Here is a 19,226-nt window from a genome sequence, read left to right on the forward strand (position 1 = left end):
CTGCAAAGCTGGTCAGATGCCCTGATGTTGCAAATGCTCAGCACTCAGGTACTAAATGCCACCTGCACCACATCCACGGTGACTGCGGGCGGTCACAGCCGCCTTTACTAGCTGGAGGACGGGAGGGGCGCCTGTCAGCTGCAGGGCTCCAAGCTGCCGAGGGCAGAGCGGATCATCCAGGGAGAAACACTGTGGCTGGTGGAGGGTTGATTTCTTTGGTCATATGCCAATGGTTAAGCTGAAACAGCCTCTACAGGATGGAAAATAGCTGGTGCCCCTCGGACCCTCTCCCCGCCAGCTCTGGGAGGGACCTGGCATGCAGCACTGAAGGGGAAATGGTGGGTACAGGGCAGGGTCTCTGGGTTCCTGCCCCAGCTTGGGGCCCCCGTCTCTTCAGACTGGCCGGAGCCTTTGTGTGACAATGTGGGTACCCAACGGGTGACGTGAAAATTCAGAAGAAATCCTTTACAGGGCTTCCAGCAGGCACTGGAATTGCCTTTTAATGGTATGGAAACCAGCACCACTCAACCAGGCGGGTGCATCTGAGGCTGCCTGGTGCAGAAGAGACAACAGGCTGGGCGCACGCTTTGCTCTTACCTGTGAGGCAGAAGCAAGCCCATGTCCTCTGGGCCCGAGTCGCCTCATCTATGAAATGAAGGAGGTGGACGGGAGGTTCCCCAAGACCTCACGGAGCTCAAAAATGCCAACTCTTAAGTTCTACACTGAGTGGAAAGGCTTCTCCTTTAATCGAGAAGCAAGCAATCAAATGGAAAGACTTACACAGCAATCCCGAAACAACCAGGGCGAAGAAAATGTGAACCAGGAGGGTGCTGACGAGTCGGAAGGTGAACACGAGGGCCAAAGACAAGGCTGGAAAAGTAAGCAAAACATATACATTCTAACAACCGCCAAGGCGGGAGGGTAGCGATGACGGGGCTGTAATGACTAAACCGTCCAAAAGAGGGCGGGCTGAGGATTTTCTTGGATCCCAAAAATCCTGCACATCCACCACACGAAATAACAAGACGTCCCAGGCCACTCTCTGAAGCAGATACAAGTTCAGTCGGCTAGAGGAAGCCACTTTCTGGAAGTGCTAGCATTCTTCTTGAATTAGAAAAAAAACGAAAGCAGGTATTATTCCCTAATACCCTAAACTTTTTTCTTTTAATTTCAAACGAACCATTTAAAGTTCTTTTTTTTTTTTTAATCAAACTTAACTCTTTTGATTTCGTACCAAGCTTATGTAACACTCTAACTTTGTGTCCTAGATAGTCTTATTAAATATGAAAGATGAATGCTTTCTAAAAACGAAAACACTGGCATTCCCGTCGTGGCTCGGCAGAAATGAATCTGACTAGCATCCATGACAAGGCAGGTTTGATCCCTGGCCTTTCTCAGTGGGTTAAGGATCTGTTCTTGTTGTGAGCTGTGGTATATAGGTTGCAGACGCAGCTCAGATCTGGCATTGTTGTGGCTGTGGTGTAGGCCAGCGGCTACAGCTCTGATTTGACCCCTAGCCTGGGAGCCTCCATATGCTGCGGGTGCAGCCCTAAAAAGACAGAAAAAAAAAAAAAGAAAAGAAAGAAAAGAAAACATTAAGATTCTAACTATATGATAAACTGTATACATAAAAATGTGCATATTATTTTCCAGTTGGGGGGGCAGTTGAACTTATGAGTTCATGCTAAGGATTTCAGGGAATTTATGAATACTATTTTATTTTCTTCTAAATAAGAATCCAGGGTTACACAGAGATATTTCAGTGCAGTGGTTAAGAACATGGGTTTGGAATCAGACAAGTCTGGGCTGTGTCTTCGCTCTGTCACCTGCACTAGGCGTGTGACCTTGGCCAAGCCTCAGGCCGCTCTAGGCCTCAGTTTCCTCTCCTACAAATGACGATAGGATTCTGTTGAGGTTTAATGAGTTAAGCGCAAGCACAGTGCCTGGCACATTTGGGTCATGAGAAGTCCGGAAGTTACATGACAATGGCTAGTTAAGCATTCCAAGCACTCAAGGATTGGTGACCTTTGGGTAAGGAAATTATGGAAAACTCAGTTTCTAAACTGGCAAAATTGTGTTAACGGCTGATCAAAGGGTTCCAACCAAGAGGTTGGGAGGCAGCCCCTGTAAACACCGGTGGTAAAGGGCAGGCCACGACTCTTGCCGACAGCAGCGGAGAGCACTAACTTGTTCAAAGGGGAGGTCGACTCTTCAAGGGGCTCACTGAGCTGAAGCAGCAAATGGGAAGTCAAATGGTCCTGAGCAGGTGGGAGGCTGCTTCCAGAAAGGCCTGAAAGAGGCACCATCCAGCTCAAGGCCTTGACTCGCTTACAACCCAGCAGGCCTGTTTCCAGGAGGAGCTGGATGCATCAGGCCAATGCTGTCTGAATCTGTTTCACATGGATGCACACCCCTCCTCCCTTGCTCACTGAGCAGCCTTCTGATGTGGCTTGCCTCTGGGAAGAGGGCACACTGGCCAGAGGACCTGTGTTTCTGGTCCCTCCGACAGAGGTTTCACGGCCAGGCCACAAGCTGGAAATCTGCTTTGCACATCCAGCCTTGTGCAGAGCTGGAAGCAGTAATGACATAGTCACTACACCAGGGGGACCCCTGCCTATGAGGCCTCTTGGCAGAGAGCCAGCTGGTCTCCCCTACTCTTGTGCCCCCACCCCCACTCGAACCTAAAACTCAAGAATACCTATAAGGTAAACATAAAAGGGGATTTTTATATTTAGGTCAAGAGGCTAATTTTCATTGCACAACATTCGTAAGTGACGGAAACTTTGGGAAAATCACTGAAATAAAATTAATTGAAAATTACCGAATGCGAGGATACAGAGGCCGAGGATGGTGTCTCTTCCTGACATTATTCCACTTAGGATTCGGTGGAGGGTGTCAGCATCATTGATCAAAACAGATGCAAACAGGGAATAGCACTCAGGCGTTTGAGGGACGCATCGGTTAAACAAGGGAAAAGACTTGCTAAAAATAAAAGAATAAATGACAGAGATGTTTAATTACTTACCTTAAAAAAGGCTCATTTAAAATTCTCAGTAACCAAAACGGCATCGGATCTGCCATAATAAAAACAGCTTTAGCATCCTGCGTGCGGAGCGCACCTCCGAAAGCCAGGCATCGCGCTGCCGCAGTGTTCAGCGGACGCCTGGGCGGGAAACTGATGATGGGGACCCATGGCGACCAGAATCCCCAAGCTGACGAGTCACATTTCTGACTCTTGGGTCTTGGCCCTTCTTAGATACAAACTACCAAGTGCAACACAAGGATCGCATTTCTCTAAGAACTGTCAGAGCCATAGCCTGGCTCAATCGGAAGCCGTCCTAACGAAACCACCAGCTTTATTCTCTCCTCTGGAGGACAGATAAGGCTTGAGGTTGTGCTATGGACAGAGTGAGGGCTTAAGAAATGGGTGATAAATGGATGAAGGAGGCTGGGGTTGATAACGACCTTGGGTCGCTGGGAAAGCGGACCTTTGCCAGGTCCCTTCCTGAAATGTAAAAATGCTCAGGAAGGTTCATCGTAATAAATGAAGCCACCAACGCTTTCACGGGGTCCTGTTCTTTCCTTCTGCGGGCCCCAAACCGTGGAAATAATCCTGACCCAAGACGTGCCCAATTATCTGACAACTTGCTGAAACATCAGGCAGTCCCCAAACTACGCTGCCAGGAAGGAAAAATGGCTTCCGGAACCCGGGGAGCAGCTCAACCCAGAACAGAGGAGAATCTTTCTCGGGAGTCCCCGTGGTACAGAAGTGGTTCCTGAGTCGCTCAAGACTGATTCAAGTACAACTGAACCCTTGCTTTTATAACTTAAGAAAACTGAAGTTCGGATACATTCACATGGCTCAGATTCCAAAAGGTACAATAGCATAAACTGTGAAAAAGGGCCTTTTCTTCTTCTTGAGTCACCAAATTACATTTTCCCATAAGCAATTATTTCAGTTTCTTGTATATCATTCGAGAGATATTTTTAGCATATATGAATATAATACAGAATTTAAATGGGAGTCTGTGGCTAAGGCTCAAAGACAATAAAAAATTATATTCTCAAAAGAGATTTATGGTGCAGGGCCGGACCCCACCATGCAGGGCTCATCAAAAAAGAGGTAAGAGAAACTCAAGCCCCTCACCCACATGAATGTAAGAGTGTGGGAAGATGGAGATGAGGAGAGCGTTTAGAGAAATAAACTTTTAATTTCAGAATAACTTTCGTGTTACTCAAAAAATGCAAAGAAAGGGAGTTCCTGCCATGGTGCAATGGGTTAAAAATTTGACTGAACCTGACACGGGTCCCTGCAGAGGTGTGGTTCAATTCGTGGCCCAGTCAGTGGGTTGAAGGATCCAGCATTGCCATGGCTGTGGCGTAGGTTATAGCTGTGGCTGGCATTCAGTCCCTGGCCCGGGAACTTCATACGCCATGGGTGCAGCCATAAAATTAAAAGAAAATTCCAAAGATGGTACAGAGTTCCCATGAACTTCCATGCACCTCTGCCTGATGTTAACCTCTGCCAGAACCACGGTGCATTTGTGAAAATTAAGCAATCGACATTGATGCTAGACTAGGAGCTGAACGAGCGTCTTCCCTGGGAAGTCACCATTTCCCACTAATTCCTTTTTGTGTTCCAGGATCCCATGCTGCGTTTATGTGTTGTGTCTCTCTTGGTCTGTCATGGTGGCCGAATTTTTCCTCGGTTCAAATACCACTGACGCTTTTGAAGGTTCATGGGCAGGTATTTTATAAAACGTCTCTCGAGTTGTAGAACGACCCTCACATTTTCTCATGACCCGTGATGGGATCCGAGGAAGAACAACTCAGAAGGAATCGCTGTTCCCGGCTGATCCCATCAGCGGACAGGACGGCAGCCATGACCCCACGGCCCACGCGGACCTCCGACCTCCGACCTCCATCGCTGGGTGAAGGTGGTTGGTAGTTGCCCCGTTTTCTCCACTGGGAGGCTGCTATTCTTCCCTCTCTACATTCCTTTTTAGAAGTGAGTCCCTCAGTCCAGCCCACTCTCAGTGGGAGGGAAATGAAGCTCTACCTTCTGGAGGAGAAATATTTACACACATTATCTGAGATGATAATGTCCACAAAGCCTAAAGCATCTACTAGGTGTCCATTTAAAGAAAAAGACCGCAGACCTTCCTTTAAAGAAATTCTTCACATGTTCTGGATTTAAGCATGTGTCATATATGCATACTATGAATATTTTCTCCAAATCTATTGCGCTTTTGGGGCATTTTAAAATAGCGTCTTTTGAAAAAAATTGTTTGTTTTTAGGGCTGCACCTGCAACATATGTTAAGTTCCCAGGCTCGGGGTCAAATCAGAGCTGCAGCTGCCAGGCTTCACCACAGCCACAGGAACGCAGGATCTGAGCAGCGTCTGCGACCTACACCATAGCGCATGGCAATGCGGGATCCTTAACCCATGGAGCAAGGACAGGGATTGAACCTGTGCCCTCATGGATACTAGCTAGGTTTGTTGAGCCATGACGGGAACTCCTAAATAGTGTCTTTACATGAACAGACGTTTTTAATTTTGAGAAAATCCAATGTATAATTTTTTCTTTTATGCATAGTGCTTTGGGTGTCCTCTCAAAGAAATCTTTGCCTACTTCAAGGTGGTAAAGATAGCCTTCCATTTTTCTTCTATAAACTTTACAATTTTAGCTTCTTATGTTTACGTCTAAGATCTATCTCAAGTTAGTTTTTGTGTGTGGTATAATATAAGAGTCCTCCTACAAAATGACCAAGTCATTCCCCCCAGCCCATGTCTTTCCACTTATTTTAGCACCATTTGTTGAAAAGACTTCTTTTCCCTATACAATTGCCTTGCCACTTTCATTAAAAAATCACTTGACAAGAGTTCCTGCTGCAGCTCGGCAGGTTATAAACCCGACTAGTATCCATGAGGATGTGTGTTTGATCCCTGGCCTCACCCAGTGGGTTAAGGATCCAGCGTTGCCCTAAGCTATGGTGTAGCTCACAGACGCTGCTTGGATCCTGCATTGCCGAGGCTGTGGTGTAGGCCGGCAGTTGTAGCTCCAATTTGACCCCTAGCCTGGGAACTTCCACATGCTGTAGGTGCAGCCCTAAAAGAAAAAAAAAAAATCAACTGACCATATGTTGCTCCACTTCTGGGCTCTCTATTCTGATCCATTTGTCTATTTGTTTATCATTCCAATACATACTGTATTCATCAATGTAACTTCATAATAATTTTGGAAACAGGTGGTATGAGCTCTCTTTGTTCTTATAAAAAAATTTTTTTGTGCGAACCTAGGTCTTTAGATTTTCTATATTTTCTGCAAAAATTATATTGGGGTGCTGTGTTGAATCTATAAAATAATCGGGGGAGAAGTAACATCTTAACAACATTAAAACTCCCAATTTGCAAATAAGGTATATTTCTCTACTAATTTGGGTGTATTTTAATTTCTCTCAGCAATGTCTTGAAGGTTTCAGTTGAAGTCTTACCTGCCTTCTGTTAAATTTATTCCTAGTTATAAATACTAGGAATAAATACTAGTTATTGCGTACTTTTTGATAGTGCTGACCATGGAATTAAAATTATTTCCTAATTGTTTGCTGCTAATATACAGAGAGGCAGTGTGACTTTGTATTGTGCAAATTTTCTAAATTCACCTAGTAATCATTCTGTAGATTCCTTTGGATTTTCTATGTGAACAATTAGGTCATCTGATAATAAAGGCAGATCTGCTTCCTCTTTTCTATTTCTATTCTTTTTTTTTTTGTCTTTTGTCTTTTGTTGTTGTTGTTGTTGCTATTTCTCGGGCCGCTCCCGCGGCATATGGAGGTTCCCAGGCTAGGGGTCGAATAGGAGCTGTAGCCACCGGCTTACGCCAGAGCCACAGCAACGCGGGATCCGAGCTGCGTCTGCAACCTACACCACAGCTCATGGCAACGCCAGATCGTTAACCCACTGAGCAAGGGCAGGGACCGAACCCGCAACCTCATGGTTCCTAGTCGGGTTCGTTAACCACTGCGCCACGACGGGAACTCCTCTATTTGTATTCTTTACTTTATTGCAATCCCTAGGACCTCTGTTACAATGTTGGGCAGACGTGGTAGGAGCATATGTCCTTCCCTGGTTTCTAATCTGAGGTGGAAAGCATTCAATAGTTCACCATTAAGTAGAATATTAACTATAGATTTCTCAGAGATGCCCTTTATTAGACTGAGAACATTTCCCGCTATTGCTATTTTGATAGTCTTTTATTTAAAGAAGAGTACAATAGTGTTATATTAAGTGATACATCGTAATTTACTTAAGTAGCCCTCTATTGAGATCCATTTAAATTTTTTTTTGTATTGACGGCCATTTACATTTTTTAATTATTCTGCTGTTATAAATGCTGCAGTGAATAACTTTGCAAAAATGTCATTTCATACCGGTACAGGTATACCTACACACCAAATTTCTGACTAAGAAGTGATGAGGTAAACCAACTATAATGGAAAAAACAAAAATTATTAAAAGATTGAAAAAAGTGATGAGGGCATTCCCATTGTGGCTCAGTGGTAACAAACTCAACTACTACCCGTGAGGATGTGGGTTCGATCCTGCACCCCGCTCAGTGGGTTAAGGATCTGGCATTGCCATGAGCTGTGGTGCAGGTTGCAGATGTGGCTTAGATCTGGTGTTGCTGTGGTGTAGGCCGGCAGCTGCAGCTCTGATTCGACCCCTAGCCTGGGAACCTCCATATGCTGCACATGCGGCTCTAAAAAGAAAGTGATGAATGGGAATTCCTAAGAATCTGACTGCAGCAGCTTGGGTTGCTGCTGGAGGCACATATTAGATTCCTGGCCTGGTGCAGTGGGTTTAAAGAGCCAGCATTGCTGCAGCTGTGCTGTAGGTCGCAGCTGCAGCTTGGATGCAATCCCTGGCCTGGAAACTTCCATATGACATAGATGTGGGCATAAAACTTAAAAAATGTGATGACTGTAGGGAGAGGGTTCAAGATGGCAGAGCAGGAGAATGTGGGACTAACCTCCCCTGAAAAACACCTCAAAAGCACATTTACATGTGGAACAATTCTCATGGAAAACTAAGGAAACTGGAAGAACTCCTATGCCACCAAAACCGCAAGAAAGATCTCCATGTAAGTGGGTGGGATGAAAACAAATGCATGAGGTTGGGACTTGGCCCCTGAGAGGGATCTGCAAGGAACAGAAGATGTGCACAGGCAAACCCTCACCCGAGGGCGTGAGCTCGGTGAGCCATGATCTGGCCATCCCAGTCCTGGGGTCCCGTGTGGAGGAGATAAGCCCTTCTGCCTGCTGGGAAATCTGCTGAGACAGACAGGAGGGCTGGAGATGTCTACTCGCAAGGAGCGCGTGTGTGCTGGCTTGCTGACAGTCAAGGCAGAGAGCTGAGCACAGGCAGCCGCCACCTTGCCACACTTCCCAGTCCAAAGTGGGAAAGGCTCTGGCTTGTTCACTCCACACCACAGCCTGGTGAAGGAACTGGGCAAAGGTTCAGTCCAGCTATGCAGAGACAGACCAGGGCATCTGGGATGTGATCCAAGCGATCCATGGAGGCCACTGTCCGTGCATACATGGGGTGGATGGGGCCAGAGGGGTCACTGTCAGCACGTGCACTTGGGCTGGGGCAACAGGAGCACAGGGTGGCAAAGCACTGAATCTTGGGCAGAGAGGCCCTGGGACTTATCTAGCTACACAGAAACAGCCCCGAAGTCTTAGAATGTAGGCTGGGCAGGGGCAGTCATGGTCATTGTCAGTGAACTCAGGAATAGCGGTTTGTCTCCTGGCAAGAGTGCCCTGACTCTTCCCATTTCATACTACAGTTTAGCCCTAGATCTTGGGCAAAAAGGTCCTGGGAGAAGACCACCACAGAGGCAGGACAGGCCTCAGGTGGGAGTACAGCCACCTCAATTCATGCGGCCACAACATCCGGTGGCCCAGCCCTAGCCTACTTCGCACCATAGCCTTGCACAAGATCTAGGGTAAACACAAGGGAGAAAAAGATAAGACCTTGGACTGCTTCTGAGCAAAGCCTGCACAGGCAACATGTAAGTCCTCTGTAATTGCACAGGCCTCATTTGCTTCAGCAATCACTTCCTTTGGGGCAAGGAATACACTCAAGGGAAATGACGCCCTACTGAACCTGACCCTCAGGGCTTCTAACCCAACAACTGGGGAGCAGACCCTGACCCTGACAGTGCAGTGACAGCCATGGAACATAAAGGAAGCCCCATCTCACATCCTGCATGGGCTCCAGAAATTACAATACCAACCACACCCCCTATCAAGAGGATAATGTCCAGCAAACTCTGTGGAAAGAACTGGCCAGTGTCCTTACCTAAACCAGCCCTTGCACCAAAAATACTGGACACGCACAATTCACAGAGACATGCTTCCACATAAAAACACTCTGTCAAAAATCACAGTAGATAACCGTTTCTCCTAAATTCATAGAGAGTTAAGTAAAATGAAAAGGCAGAGGAATGACTCCCAATTAAATGAACAAAAGAAATCCCTTGAAAGAGCAAAAAATGAAATAGACCACTTCAGTCTACTATACTACAAGTTTAGAAAGGTGGTTAGGAGTTCCTGTCATGGCTCAGTGGTTAACGAATCCGACTAGGAACCATGAGGTTGAGGGTTCAATCCCTGGCCCCGCTCAGCAGGTTAAGGATCCGGCGTTGCCGTGAGCTGTGGTGTAGGCTGCAGATGCGGCTCGGATCCCGCATTGCTCTGGCGTAGGCCAGTGGCTACAGCTGCAATTTGACCCCTAGCCTGGGAATCTCCATATGCTGCGGGAGCGGCCCAAGAAATGGCAAAAAGACAAAAGACAGAAGAAAAAAAAAAAAGCTGGTTAAAAAAAATCTCACTAATTCTATTAAGAAAGATTATTGAAATAAAGATTGCTGTAAAAAGGAACTAGAAACCATAAAGATGAATCAATCAAAAATAGACAATTCAATTGCCAAGACAAAAACCAATCTAGAAGCAATGAATAGCAGACTGACACAGAAGAATGAATGTGATCTGTAAGATAGAATAGCGGAAACTACCCCATCAGAACAAGACACCAAAGACAAATGAAAAAAAAAAAATGAAAGCAACCTACGAGATCTATGGGATAATATAAATGTGCCAACCTATACATAATGGGGGTTCCAGAAGGCAAAAGGGTGTGTGTGAAAAAATATTTAAAGAAATCATGACTAAAAATTTCCCAAACCTGGGTACAAAAATCACAAAGGGTCCCAAATAGTATGAAATCAAAAAGACCCACACCATGACAAATCATAATTAAGATGGCAAAAATTAAAGAAATAGAGCATTCTAAAGGCAGTCAGAGAAAAACAAAGCGTCAGTTACAAGAAAACCCCCATAAGGCTATAAATTGATTTTTCTACAGAAACTTTATAGGTCAGAAAGGAGTATCAAGATATAGTCAAAGTCCTGAAAGGGAAAAATCTGCAACCGAGAATACTCTATCCACAAGAACATCATTTAGAATAGAAAGAGAGATAAGGAATTTCTCAGACAAACAAAAACTAAAAGAATCCAGCAATACCAAGCATACCCTAAAGAAAATACTGAATGGTCTTCTCTAAATAGAAAAGAAGCAAGAATCCAGGAAAGGGAAAATCATAGTAGGAAAGGCAATTATAAAGAAGTATTTAAGATCACTTAAATAAGCCAGTACATAGATTTAAAAAGTCAGAAAAATTTTAAAAGCAATTATAACTACAATAAATACTAAAAGGAGGAGTTCCCATCGTGACTCAGTGGTTAACGAATGTGACTAGGAACAATGGGGTTGCGGGTTTGATCCCTGGCCTTGTTCAGTGGGTTAAGGATCCGGCATTGCCATGGGCTGTGGTGTGGGTCACAGACGCGGCTTGGATCCGGAGTTGCTGTGGCTCTGGCGTAGGCTGGCAGCTACAGCTCCAGTTGGACCCCTAGCCTGGGAACCTCCACATGCCATGAGAGCAGCTCTAGAAAAGGCAAAAAGACAGGAAAAAACATACTAAAAGGATAGGCATGAAAATGTATAAGAGGGCATCAAAAACACAAGGTATGGGGGAGGAGAGTATAAAATGTAGATCTTTTAGAATGCTTTTAAACTCAAATGACTATCAGTTTAAAGCAAGTAGATATAGTTATAGGTAAACATACTTGAACTCCATGGTAACCACAAATCAAAAGCATTCAATAGACTCACAAAAACCAAAAAGAAAGGAACTCAAGCATACTACAAAAGAAAATCATCACGCCCCAAAAGGAAAAACAAAAAGAAGAAATGAACAAAGAAGAACTATAAAAACAATTGCAAAACAAGGATAAAACAGCAATAAGTACCTACCTATTGATTATTACTTTAAATGTCAATGGACCAAATGCTTTGGTCAAAGGACATAGAGTGGTAGATTGGATAAAAAAACAAGAACCCACTATATGCTGCCTACAAGAGACTCACTTCAGGGCAAAAGACACACAGACTGAACATAAGGGGATGGAAAAAGCTATTTCATGCAAAGGGAAACAATGAGAAAGCAGAAGTAGCAATACTCATATCAGACAAAATAGTCTTTAAAACAAAGGCCATAGAGAAAGATATTAAATAATGATAAAGGGATCCATATAAGACAATATTACACTTGTTAATAAATACACATCCAATATAGGAGCACCTAAATATAGAAAACAAATACTAATAGACATAAATAGGAGAGGTTAACAATGATACAATAATAGTAGGAGACTTTAACACCCCACTAACATCAATGGACATCCAGACAGAAAATCAATAAGGCAACAGAGGTCCTAAATGACACAATAAACCACCTGTACCTAATTGATATGTATAGGACACTACATTAAAAACAAAACAAAACAAAAACCTCAGAATACACATTCTTTTCAAGCCTACGTGGGATGTTGTCTAGGATAGATCATGTACTAGGTCACAATACAAGCTTCAACAAATGTAAGAGGATAGAAATTATTTTAAGCATCTTTTCTGACCACAATGGTATGAAACTAGAAATCAACCACAGAAAGAAAAATAGGAAAGGACTAAACAACACGGTACTAAAAAACCAATAGGTCAATGATGAAATCAAAGAAGAAATCAGAAAATACTTCAAGACAAATCGAAATGAAAACACAACCTTTTGAAATCTATGAAACGTAGGAAAAGCAGTTCTGAGAAGGAAGTTCATAGAAAGTTCCCTGCTTTCTTGTTGTTTCTGATACAGGCCTTCCTCAAGAAACAAGAAGAATCTCAAATAAATAACCTAACTCCTAAAGGAATTAGGAAAAGAGGAGTTCCCTGGTGGCCTAGCAGTTAAGGATTTGACATTGTCACTGCTGTAGCTTGTTGTCACTGCTGTTGCTTGGGTTTACTCCCTGGTCCAGAAACTTCTGCATGCTATAGGCACAGCCAAAACAAAACAAAACAAAAACCCAAATGAAACCCCAAGTCAGCAGAAATAAGGCAATAATAAGGAAATAAATGAAATAGAGTTTTAAAAAAATAGGAAAGAAAAATAAAACTGGATTTTGGAAAAGGTTAAAAAAAATCAACAAACCTTTAGTCAGGCTCATCAACAAGAAAATTGAGAGGACCCAAATAAAATAGGAAATGAAAGAGGAGAAATACCATAACAATTAACACCACAGAAATACAAAAAATAGTAAGAGAATACTATGAACAGTCATGTGCCTACAAATTGGACAACCTAGAAGAAATGAATATGTTTCTAGAAACATACAGCCTGCCAAAACCAAGTCAAAAAGAAATAGATAATTTGAACAGACTGATCAGTAGAAGTGAAGTGGAATCTGTAATAATAATAATTAAAAAAAACTCCCTAAAAACAAAAGTACAAGACTAGACAGCTTCACTGGGAAATTCTACCAGGCATACAATATGTTATTCATAAAGAATAACTTATCCTTCTTAAAAAATTCCCAAACAACTGAAGGAGGGGGACACTCACAAATTTATTTTATGAGGGTACCATCATCTTGATACCAAAACCAAAGATACTACAAGAAAAGAAAATTATAGGCCAATATCTTTGATGAATATAGACATAAAAATCCTCAACGAAACATTAGCAACCCAAATCCAACAATACATAAAAAGAATTGTAACACCACAACCAAGCAGGATTGATCCCAGGGTTGCAAGGATGGTTCAACAGGTGCAAATCAATCAATGTGATACACCACGTTAACAAAAGGAAAGCAAAAACCACATGCTTACCTCAACAGATGTAGAAAAAGCATTTGACAAAATTCGACATTCATTCATGATAAAAACACTCACCAAAGTGGGTGTAGAGGGAACGTATCTCAACATAATAAAAAACATTTACAACAAACTCACAGCCAACATAATACTTAACAGTAAAATACTGAAAGCCTTCCTGCTAAATTCAGGAACAAGACATGTTGCCCACTCTCAACACTTCTATTCAACATACTATTGGGAGTCTTAGCTATAGCAATCAGACAAGAAAAAAAAAATTAAAGGCACCCAAATTAGAAGGAAAGAGGTAAAATTCACTATTTGCAGATGACATGCTACCCTATATAGAGAACTCTAAAGTCTTCACACAAAAATTGCTAGAAAAAATAAATGAATCCAGCAGGGTAGCAAGATACAAGATTAATATACAGTAATCTGTTGTATTTCTTTGCAATAATAACGAACTATAAGAAGGAGGAAATTAAAAAAATCACATTTAAAAATTGCATTAAAAAAAACCCCTAGGAATATGGAGTTCCCTTCTTGGCACACCAGAAACAAATCAGACTAGGAACCATGAGGTTGCAGGTTCGACCCCTGGCCTCACTCAGTGGGTTAAGCATCTGGCGTTGCCATGAGCTGTGGTGTAGGTCACAGACATAGCTCGGATCCTGCCTTGCTGTGGCTATAGCGATTAGACCCCTAGCCTGGGAACCTCCATATGCCACAGGTGCAGCTGTAAAAAAGCAAAAGACAAACAAACAAACAAACAAACCCCAAAAAACCCTAGGGATAAACTTAGCCAAAGAGATGAAAGACCTATATATTAAAAAGAATAAAACATTGATAAAAGAAACTGAAGATGATTCAATGAAATAGAAAGATATCCCATGCTCTTGCATTAGAAGAATTAATATCATTAAAATGGCCATACTACCCCAAGCAATCTACAGATTTATTGCAATCCTTATCAAAATGTCTATGACATTTTCCACAGAACCAGAACAAACAATCCTAAAATTTATGGGTTTTATCCAAAACCACAGAAGACCCTGAATTGACAATGCAATCCTTAGAAAAATGAAAAGCTGAAGGTACGACCCTTTCAGACTTCATGTTATATTACAAAGCTACAGTAATAAAAACAGCATGGTACTGATATAAAAACAGACCTATTCCATAGGTCAACAGAGCAGAACAGAATCCAAAAATAAACTCATTGTAAGAGTATACAAAGGAGAAATGACAATTTCTTCACCAAGCTGTGTTGGAAAAGTTGGACAGCTACATGAAAATCAATGAAATTAGAACACCCACACCATATGCAAAAATAAATGCAAAATGGTTGAAAGCCCTAAAAATAAGACATGATACCATAAAACTCCTAGAAGAAAATATAGGCAAAACATTCTTGGACATTAATTACAGCAATATTTTTTTTAAGATCAATTTCCCAAGGCAAAAGAAATGAAAGCACAAAGAAACAAACTGGACCTAATCAAACTTAAAAGCTTTTGCACATAACCAAAAACAAACAGCCTATGAAACGGGAGAAAATATTTGCAAATGGTGCAACTGACAAGGCGTTAATATCCAAATTATACAAACAGCCTATAGAACTCAATACTGAAAAATCAAACAACCCAATCAAAACGTAGGAAGACCTCAAAGACATTTTCAAAAGAGGTCACACAGATGCCAATAGACACATGAAAAGATGCCCAACATTGCTAATCATTATAAAAATGCAAATGAAAACCACAATTAGGTAGCACTTCACACCAGTCAGAATGGCCATAATCAAAAAGTCTGTAAATAATAAATGTTGCAGAGGGTGTGGAGAAAAGGGAACCCTGTGAAGCATAGGAAATTATATTCAGTGAACGCTGTTGGTGGGAATGTAAACAGGTGTAGCCACTACAGAGAACACTATGGAGGTTCCTTAAAAAGTTAAAAACAGAGCTACCATAAGATCCAGCAATTCCACTCCTGAGCATATATCCATAAAAAATGAAAACTCTAATTCAAACAGATACCTGCACCCCAATGTTAAGAGCAGCACTATTTACCATTGCCAAAACACAGTAACACCCCAAGGGCCCATCAACAGATGACTGGCTTATTAAGATGTGGTGTGTACACACGTACACACACACAAGAATACTATTCAGCCATAAAAAACAATGAAATATTGTCAACATGGAGGAGCCCAGACAATATCATACTTGGTGAAGTCAGTCAGAGAAAGACAAATACTACCTGGTATCACTTATACGTGGAATCTAAAAAATAATACATATGTATCTATACACAAAACAGAAACAAACTCACAGACATAGGAAACAAATTTATGGTTACCAAGGTGGGGAGGCACCTAAATTTGGAATTTAGGATTAACAGAGACAAGCTACTGTACATAAAATAAATACGCAAGAAGGATTCACTGTATAGCATAGGGAATTATGTTCAGTATTTTGTAATAACCTATAACGGAAGACAGTCAGAAAAATAACTTAATCATTATATCTCTCCTGAGGTTTAAGTCATGGCTACAAGCCTTTCTCATGTCCAGGTTATAAAAGAATTCTCCCACAGCTTCTAGTACTTCCTGGTTTCACTTTATAAATTAAAACCTAATCCATTTGGAATTTATCCACATAAGTCACAAGGTATGGATCCAGCTTTTCCCCCTGGAGCACCACCCAGCTCTTCCAACACCACCTGTTGAATAGTCTTTTCGTCACTGATTTGAGGTGCCGATTTTTAAATTATATACCAAAATCAGAATTTGGGCCTGTTCCTGGATTATCTAGTTATCTTTTACAGATTTTTCTATATATGAACTAGTACTACCATATTTTAATTATTAAATGTTATATTTTAAAAACTGGAAGGGCTGGTTTTCCTCATTGTTTCAATTTTTTCTTGGCCCTTAACATTTTTTTTTCCTTATAATTTTATTTTTAGGGACACACCGGCGGCATGTGGAAGTTCCCAGGCTAGCAGTTGAATTGGAGCTGCAGCTGCTGGTCTATGCTAAAGCCAGAGCAATGTAGGATCTGAGCATGTGTGCGACCTATGTCACAGCTCACAGCAACACTGGATCCTTAAGCCACTGAGCGAGGTCAGGGATCGAACCCTCATCCTCATGCATACCAGTCAGGTTCACTGGTGCTGAGCCACAATGGGAACTCCACTTAAAAATTTTTAAATCAGCTCGTCGAGTTACTAAAAAAATGCTGTTGTTATATTTATTGTAATCATGATAAACCTATAGCTCAATTTAGACAGAAATAACATCTTAATAATGCAGGGAGAAGTGACGCCTTTATAATGTTGAGTCATACATTGTATGTCAAGAACAGTCTGTGCTCAAGCTTTCTTCATACTTCAGAAATGTATTAAAGTTTTCTTCCTGTGGTTCTTGTACATTTCTTTTAATTTATTTTTAGGCACTTTTGTCGTTTTGTATGTACTTTTTCTTGCCATGGTAAAAGGAGTCTTTTAAAAAACACACAAACGCTACAGATTTCAGTATATTAATCTTGTTCCCTGACACCTAAGTTTTCTTAACATTTGTAGTTTTTCAGTTAATTTTCTTATAACCTACAGAGTAGTAATTTTACCTGTTGCTTTCCAATTTTTTTTTTTTTTCCTTTTCTAGGGCTGCTCCCGTGGCATATGGACATTCCCAGGCTACAGGTCTAATCAGAGCCACAGCTGCCAGCCTACACTAGAGCCACGGCAACGCGGGATCCGAGCCACGTCTGTGACCTTAACCCACTGAGCAAGGACAGGGATCGAACCCACAACCTCATGGTTCCTAGTTGGATTTGTTAACCACTGCGCCATGAACTCCCTGTCGCTTTCCAATTTTTAAACATCGCATTTCTTGTTCGTTTTTACTATGAAATGGTCTTAACACTGAAGAATCTAAATTATTTTCAAAGAAAATGTTTTCTGGACTTTCATTTAGTGTTTCTGTGAAACAGAGTCAGATATAGACTTAGTGTCATTTTATTTGTTTCTTCTGCCCAAACACAATTCTCTGTTAAGACCGTAATTTTGCCAACATAGTTTGTTAGATACAGCGATTTTTAGGCATTTAATTTCCCTGTGCTGGGAATTAAAGCATGACCCATCTTAGCCCAGAGTGTGATGGAGAGAGGAGGTGACCAGCTAGCCACCCACGGGCTGCGTGTGCTTCTACTGGCCGCAGACTGCGGTTTCTCCCCCACTTCTGCTTTCGTCTCCCCCAGCAAAGCCATTCAACTTTACAGGAAGTAATTTGGAGAGCTGACTATATATCTGGATGACCCTACATACTAAATATATTCAAACGATGCAGTGACATGCACGGGGCAGCTAGAACTAGAATTCACTGGGGGGAGAAAACTCAAGCTTTTCAGATTTTAAACACATGGAGGACTCAAAACACAATATTACATTGAACAAGGAAAGGAAAAAGATATGCTTGCTTGTTATCTTCTGCAGTGTTTTTTCACTGCATTTAGAAGCCCATTCCTAGGTATACAAACCTTCTTGATATTCAGTCGTTGCTTTAAAAGGGTATGTTATACCCCACGTGATCAACCCCCAAAGAAGAAACAATTGCTTTAGTCAAAAAGAGGTATTTAGAAAATGTCCTTTGGCTGTATAGCCACACTTCTCATGTTTTCAAGCTTTTCACTCTTGGCACTGCTCTTCCATGATAAATATGATAATTTCCATCTTAAAACAAACACTTGCTTGTGTAGCGAAAGGAAACAGAGCCCTTGAGGCTATTTCTATCTCCCTGACTGCATCCAAGAAAAACCAGTCAATCTGCAGTTTTGTCTTCACTTGAAAAGTTGGTGTTGGAAAGGCCTGCGTTGAGGGATGAAAGGACTGGGGTTGGCGGGAGAGGAGAAAAGATGGTGACACACGGGAAAGGACTGTGCCTGCGGCCTGGTGGGAGCCTAAAGAGGCTGTTTGCCGGGCAGAACAAAACCATCAAAGCCTTGACTCTTTGTCTGGGGTTACAAACAAATAGAGGCACTGCTTGGGTCTGAATGCCAGCTCTGCTGCTGGTGCACCCTTAACCTGCTCCCGCATCAGCTCTCGCAGCAGTAAAGTAGGGATAAAATGGTATCTACCACATAGAGATTTTATAAGGTCGGAATAAATTAAGAGGTGTCAAGAGCTTAGAAAAGTACCTGGCAAGGATCAGAGCTCAAGAGATGTTTGCCAGTATCGTCATCGACATGCAGACACCAGCTTCCCCTGAACTACAGTTACCGTGCCCTTTATGGCAAGAGAAGAGTTGATCCAACTCTGGTTAAATTACCACGGCCTTACAAATTCTCTTCTCTTTCAATTGCTTCTGCAGGCCCAGTCACAAACAGTGTTCTTTTTAAAAATGCTGCTCAGAAGACAAAGGCAGCATGACCTCACTTATATGTGGAGTCTACCAGAGTCCATCTCACAGAAGCAGAGAACAGAGTGGTCGTGGATTCGGGGGAAGAGGGAAACGGGGAGATGCTGCTCAAAGAGCAGAAAGGTAAAAAAAAAAATCTCTTCTCCACATGTCAAATAATTTTCAAGTTTCTAACACAGTTTAGGTTTGTTTTGTTTTTTTTTCCCCTGGAATTAGTTATGTTTCACTGAGACATGTTTATAACATCTAACAAAAATCAAAAATTTAAAAATAAGATATAGAAAAATGGTATGGTATTCTCCTTTGGACAGAATTCTCTCTTCAATTACTTACAACACAAAGTATTTATTTCAGAAAAGAAGTGTAGGAGGATGGTTATAGTCTTTCCTTTTTTGGGTTTTTTTTTTGGTGTTTTTTTTTGTTCGTTTGTTTTTTTAGGGCTGCACCTGCAGCATATGGAGGTTCCCAGGCTAGGGGTCTAATCAGAGCTGTAGCTGCTGGCCTATAACACAGCCACAGCTACGCCAGATCCGAGCCGC

At 42.0% G+C, this 19,226-nt stretch overlaps 1 protein-coding gene across 6 annotated transcripts in view; it reads right to left on the reverse strand.

The window, feature by feature from the left end:
• The window catches only part of SLC44A3 (solute carrier family 44 member 3), a 101,287-nt gene that overhangs the window by 73,917 nt on the left and 8,144 nt on the right, over positions 1 to 19,226 (reverse strand). For all 6 annotated transcript variants that reach the window (XM_047785242.1, XM_047785241.1, XM_047785246.1 and 3 more), the window contains exons 6-7: positions 2,822 to 2,982; positions 781 to 870 (exon numbers count right to left, since the gene is read on the reverse strand). In XM_047785242.1, the coding sequence (XP_047641198.1) occupies positions 781 to 870; positions 2,822 to 2,982 (251 nt within the window). The remainder of the gene's footprint in view (positions 1 to 780; positions 871 to 2,821; positions 2,983 to 19,226) is intronic.

This window comes from Phacochoerus africanus, chromosome 6 (assembly GCF_016906955.1).
Source record: "Phacochoerus africanus isolate WHEZ1 chromosome 6, ROS_Pafr_v1, whole genome shotgun sequence".
Classification (NCBI taxonomy): domain Eukaryota; kingdom Metazoa; phylum Chordata; class Mammalia; order Artiodactyla; family Suidae; genus Phacochoerus; species Phacochoerus africanus.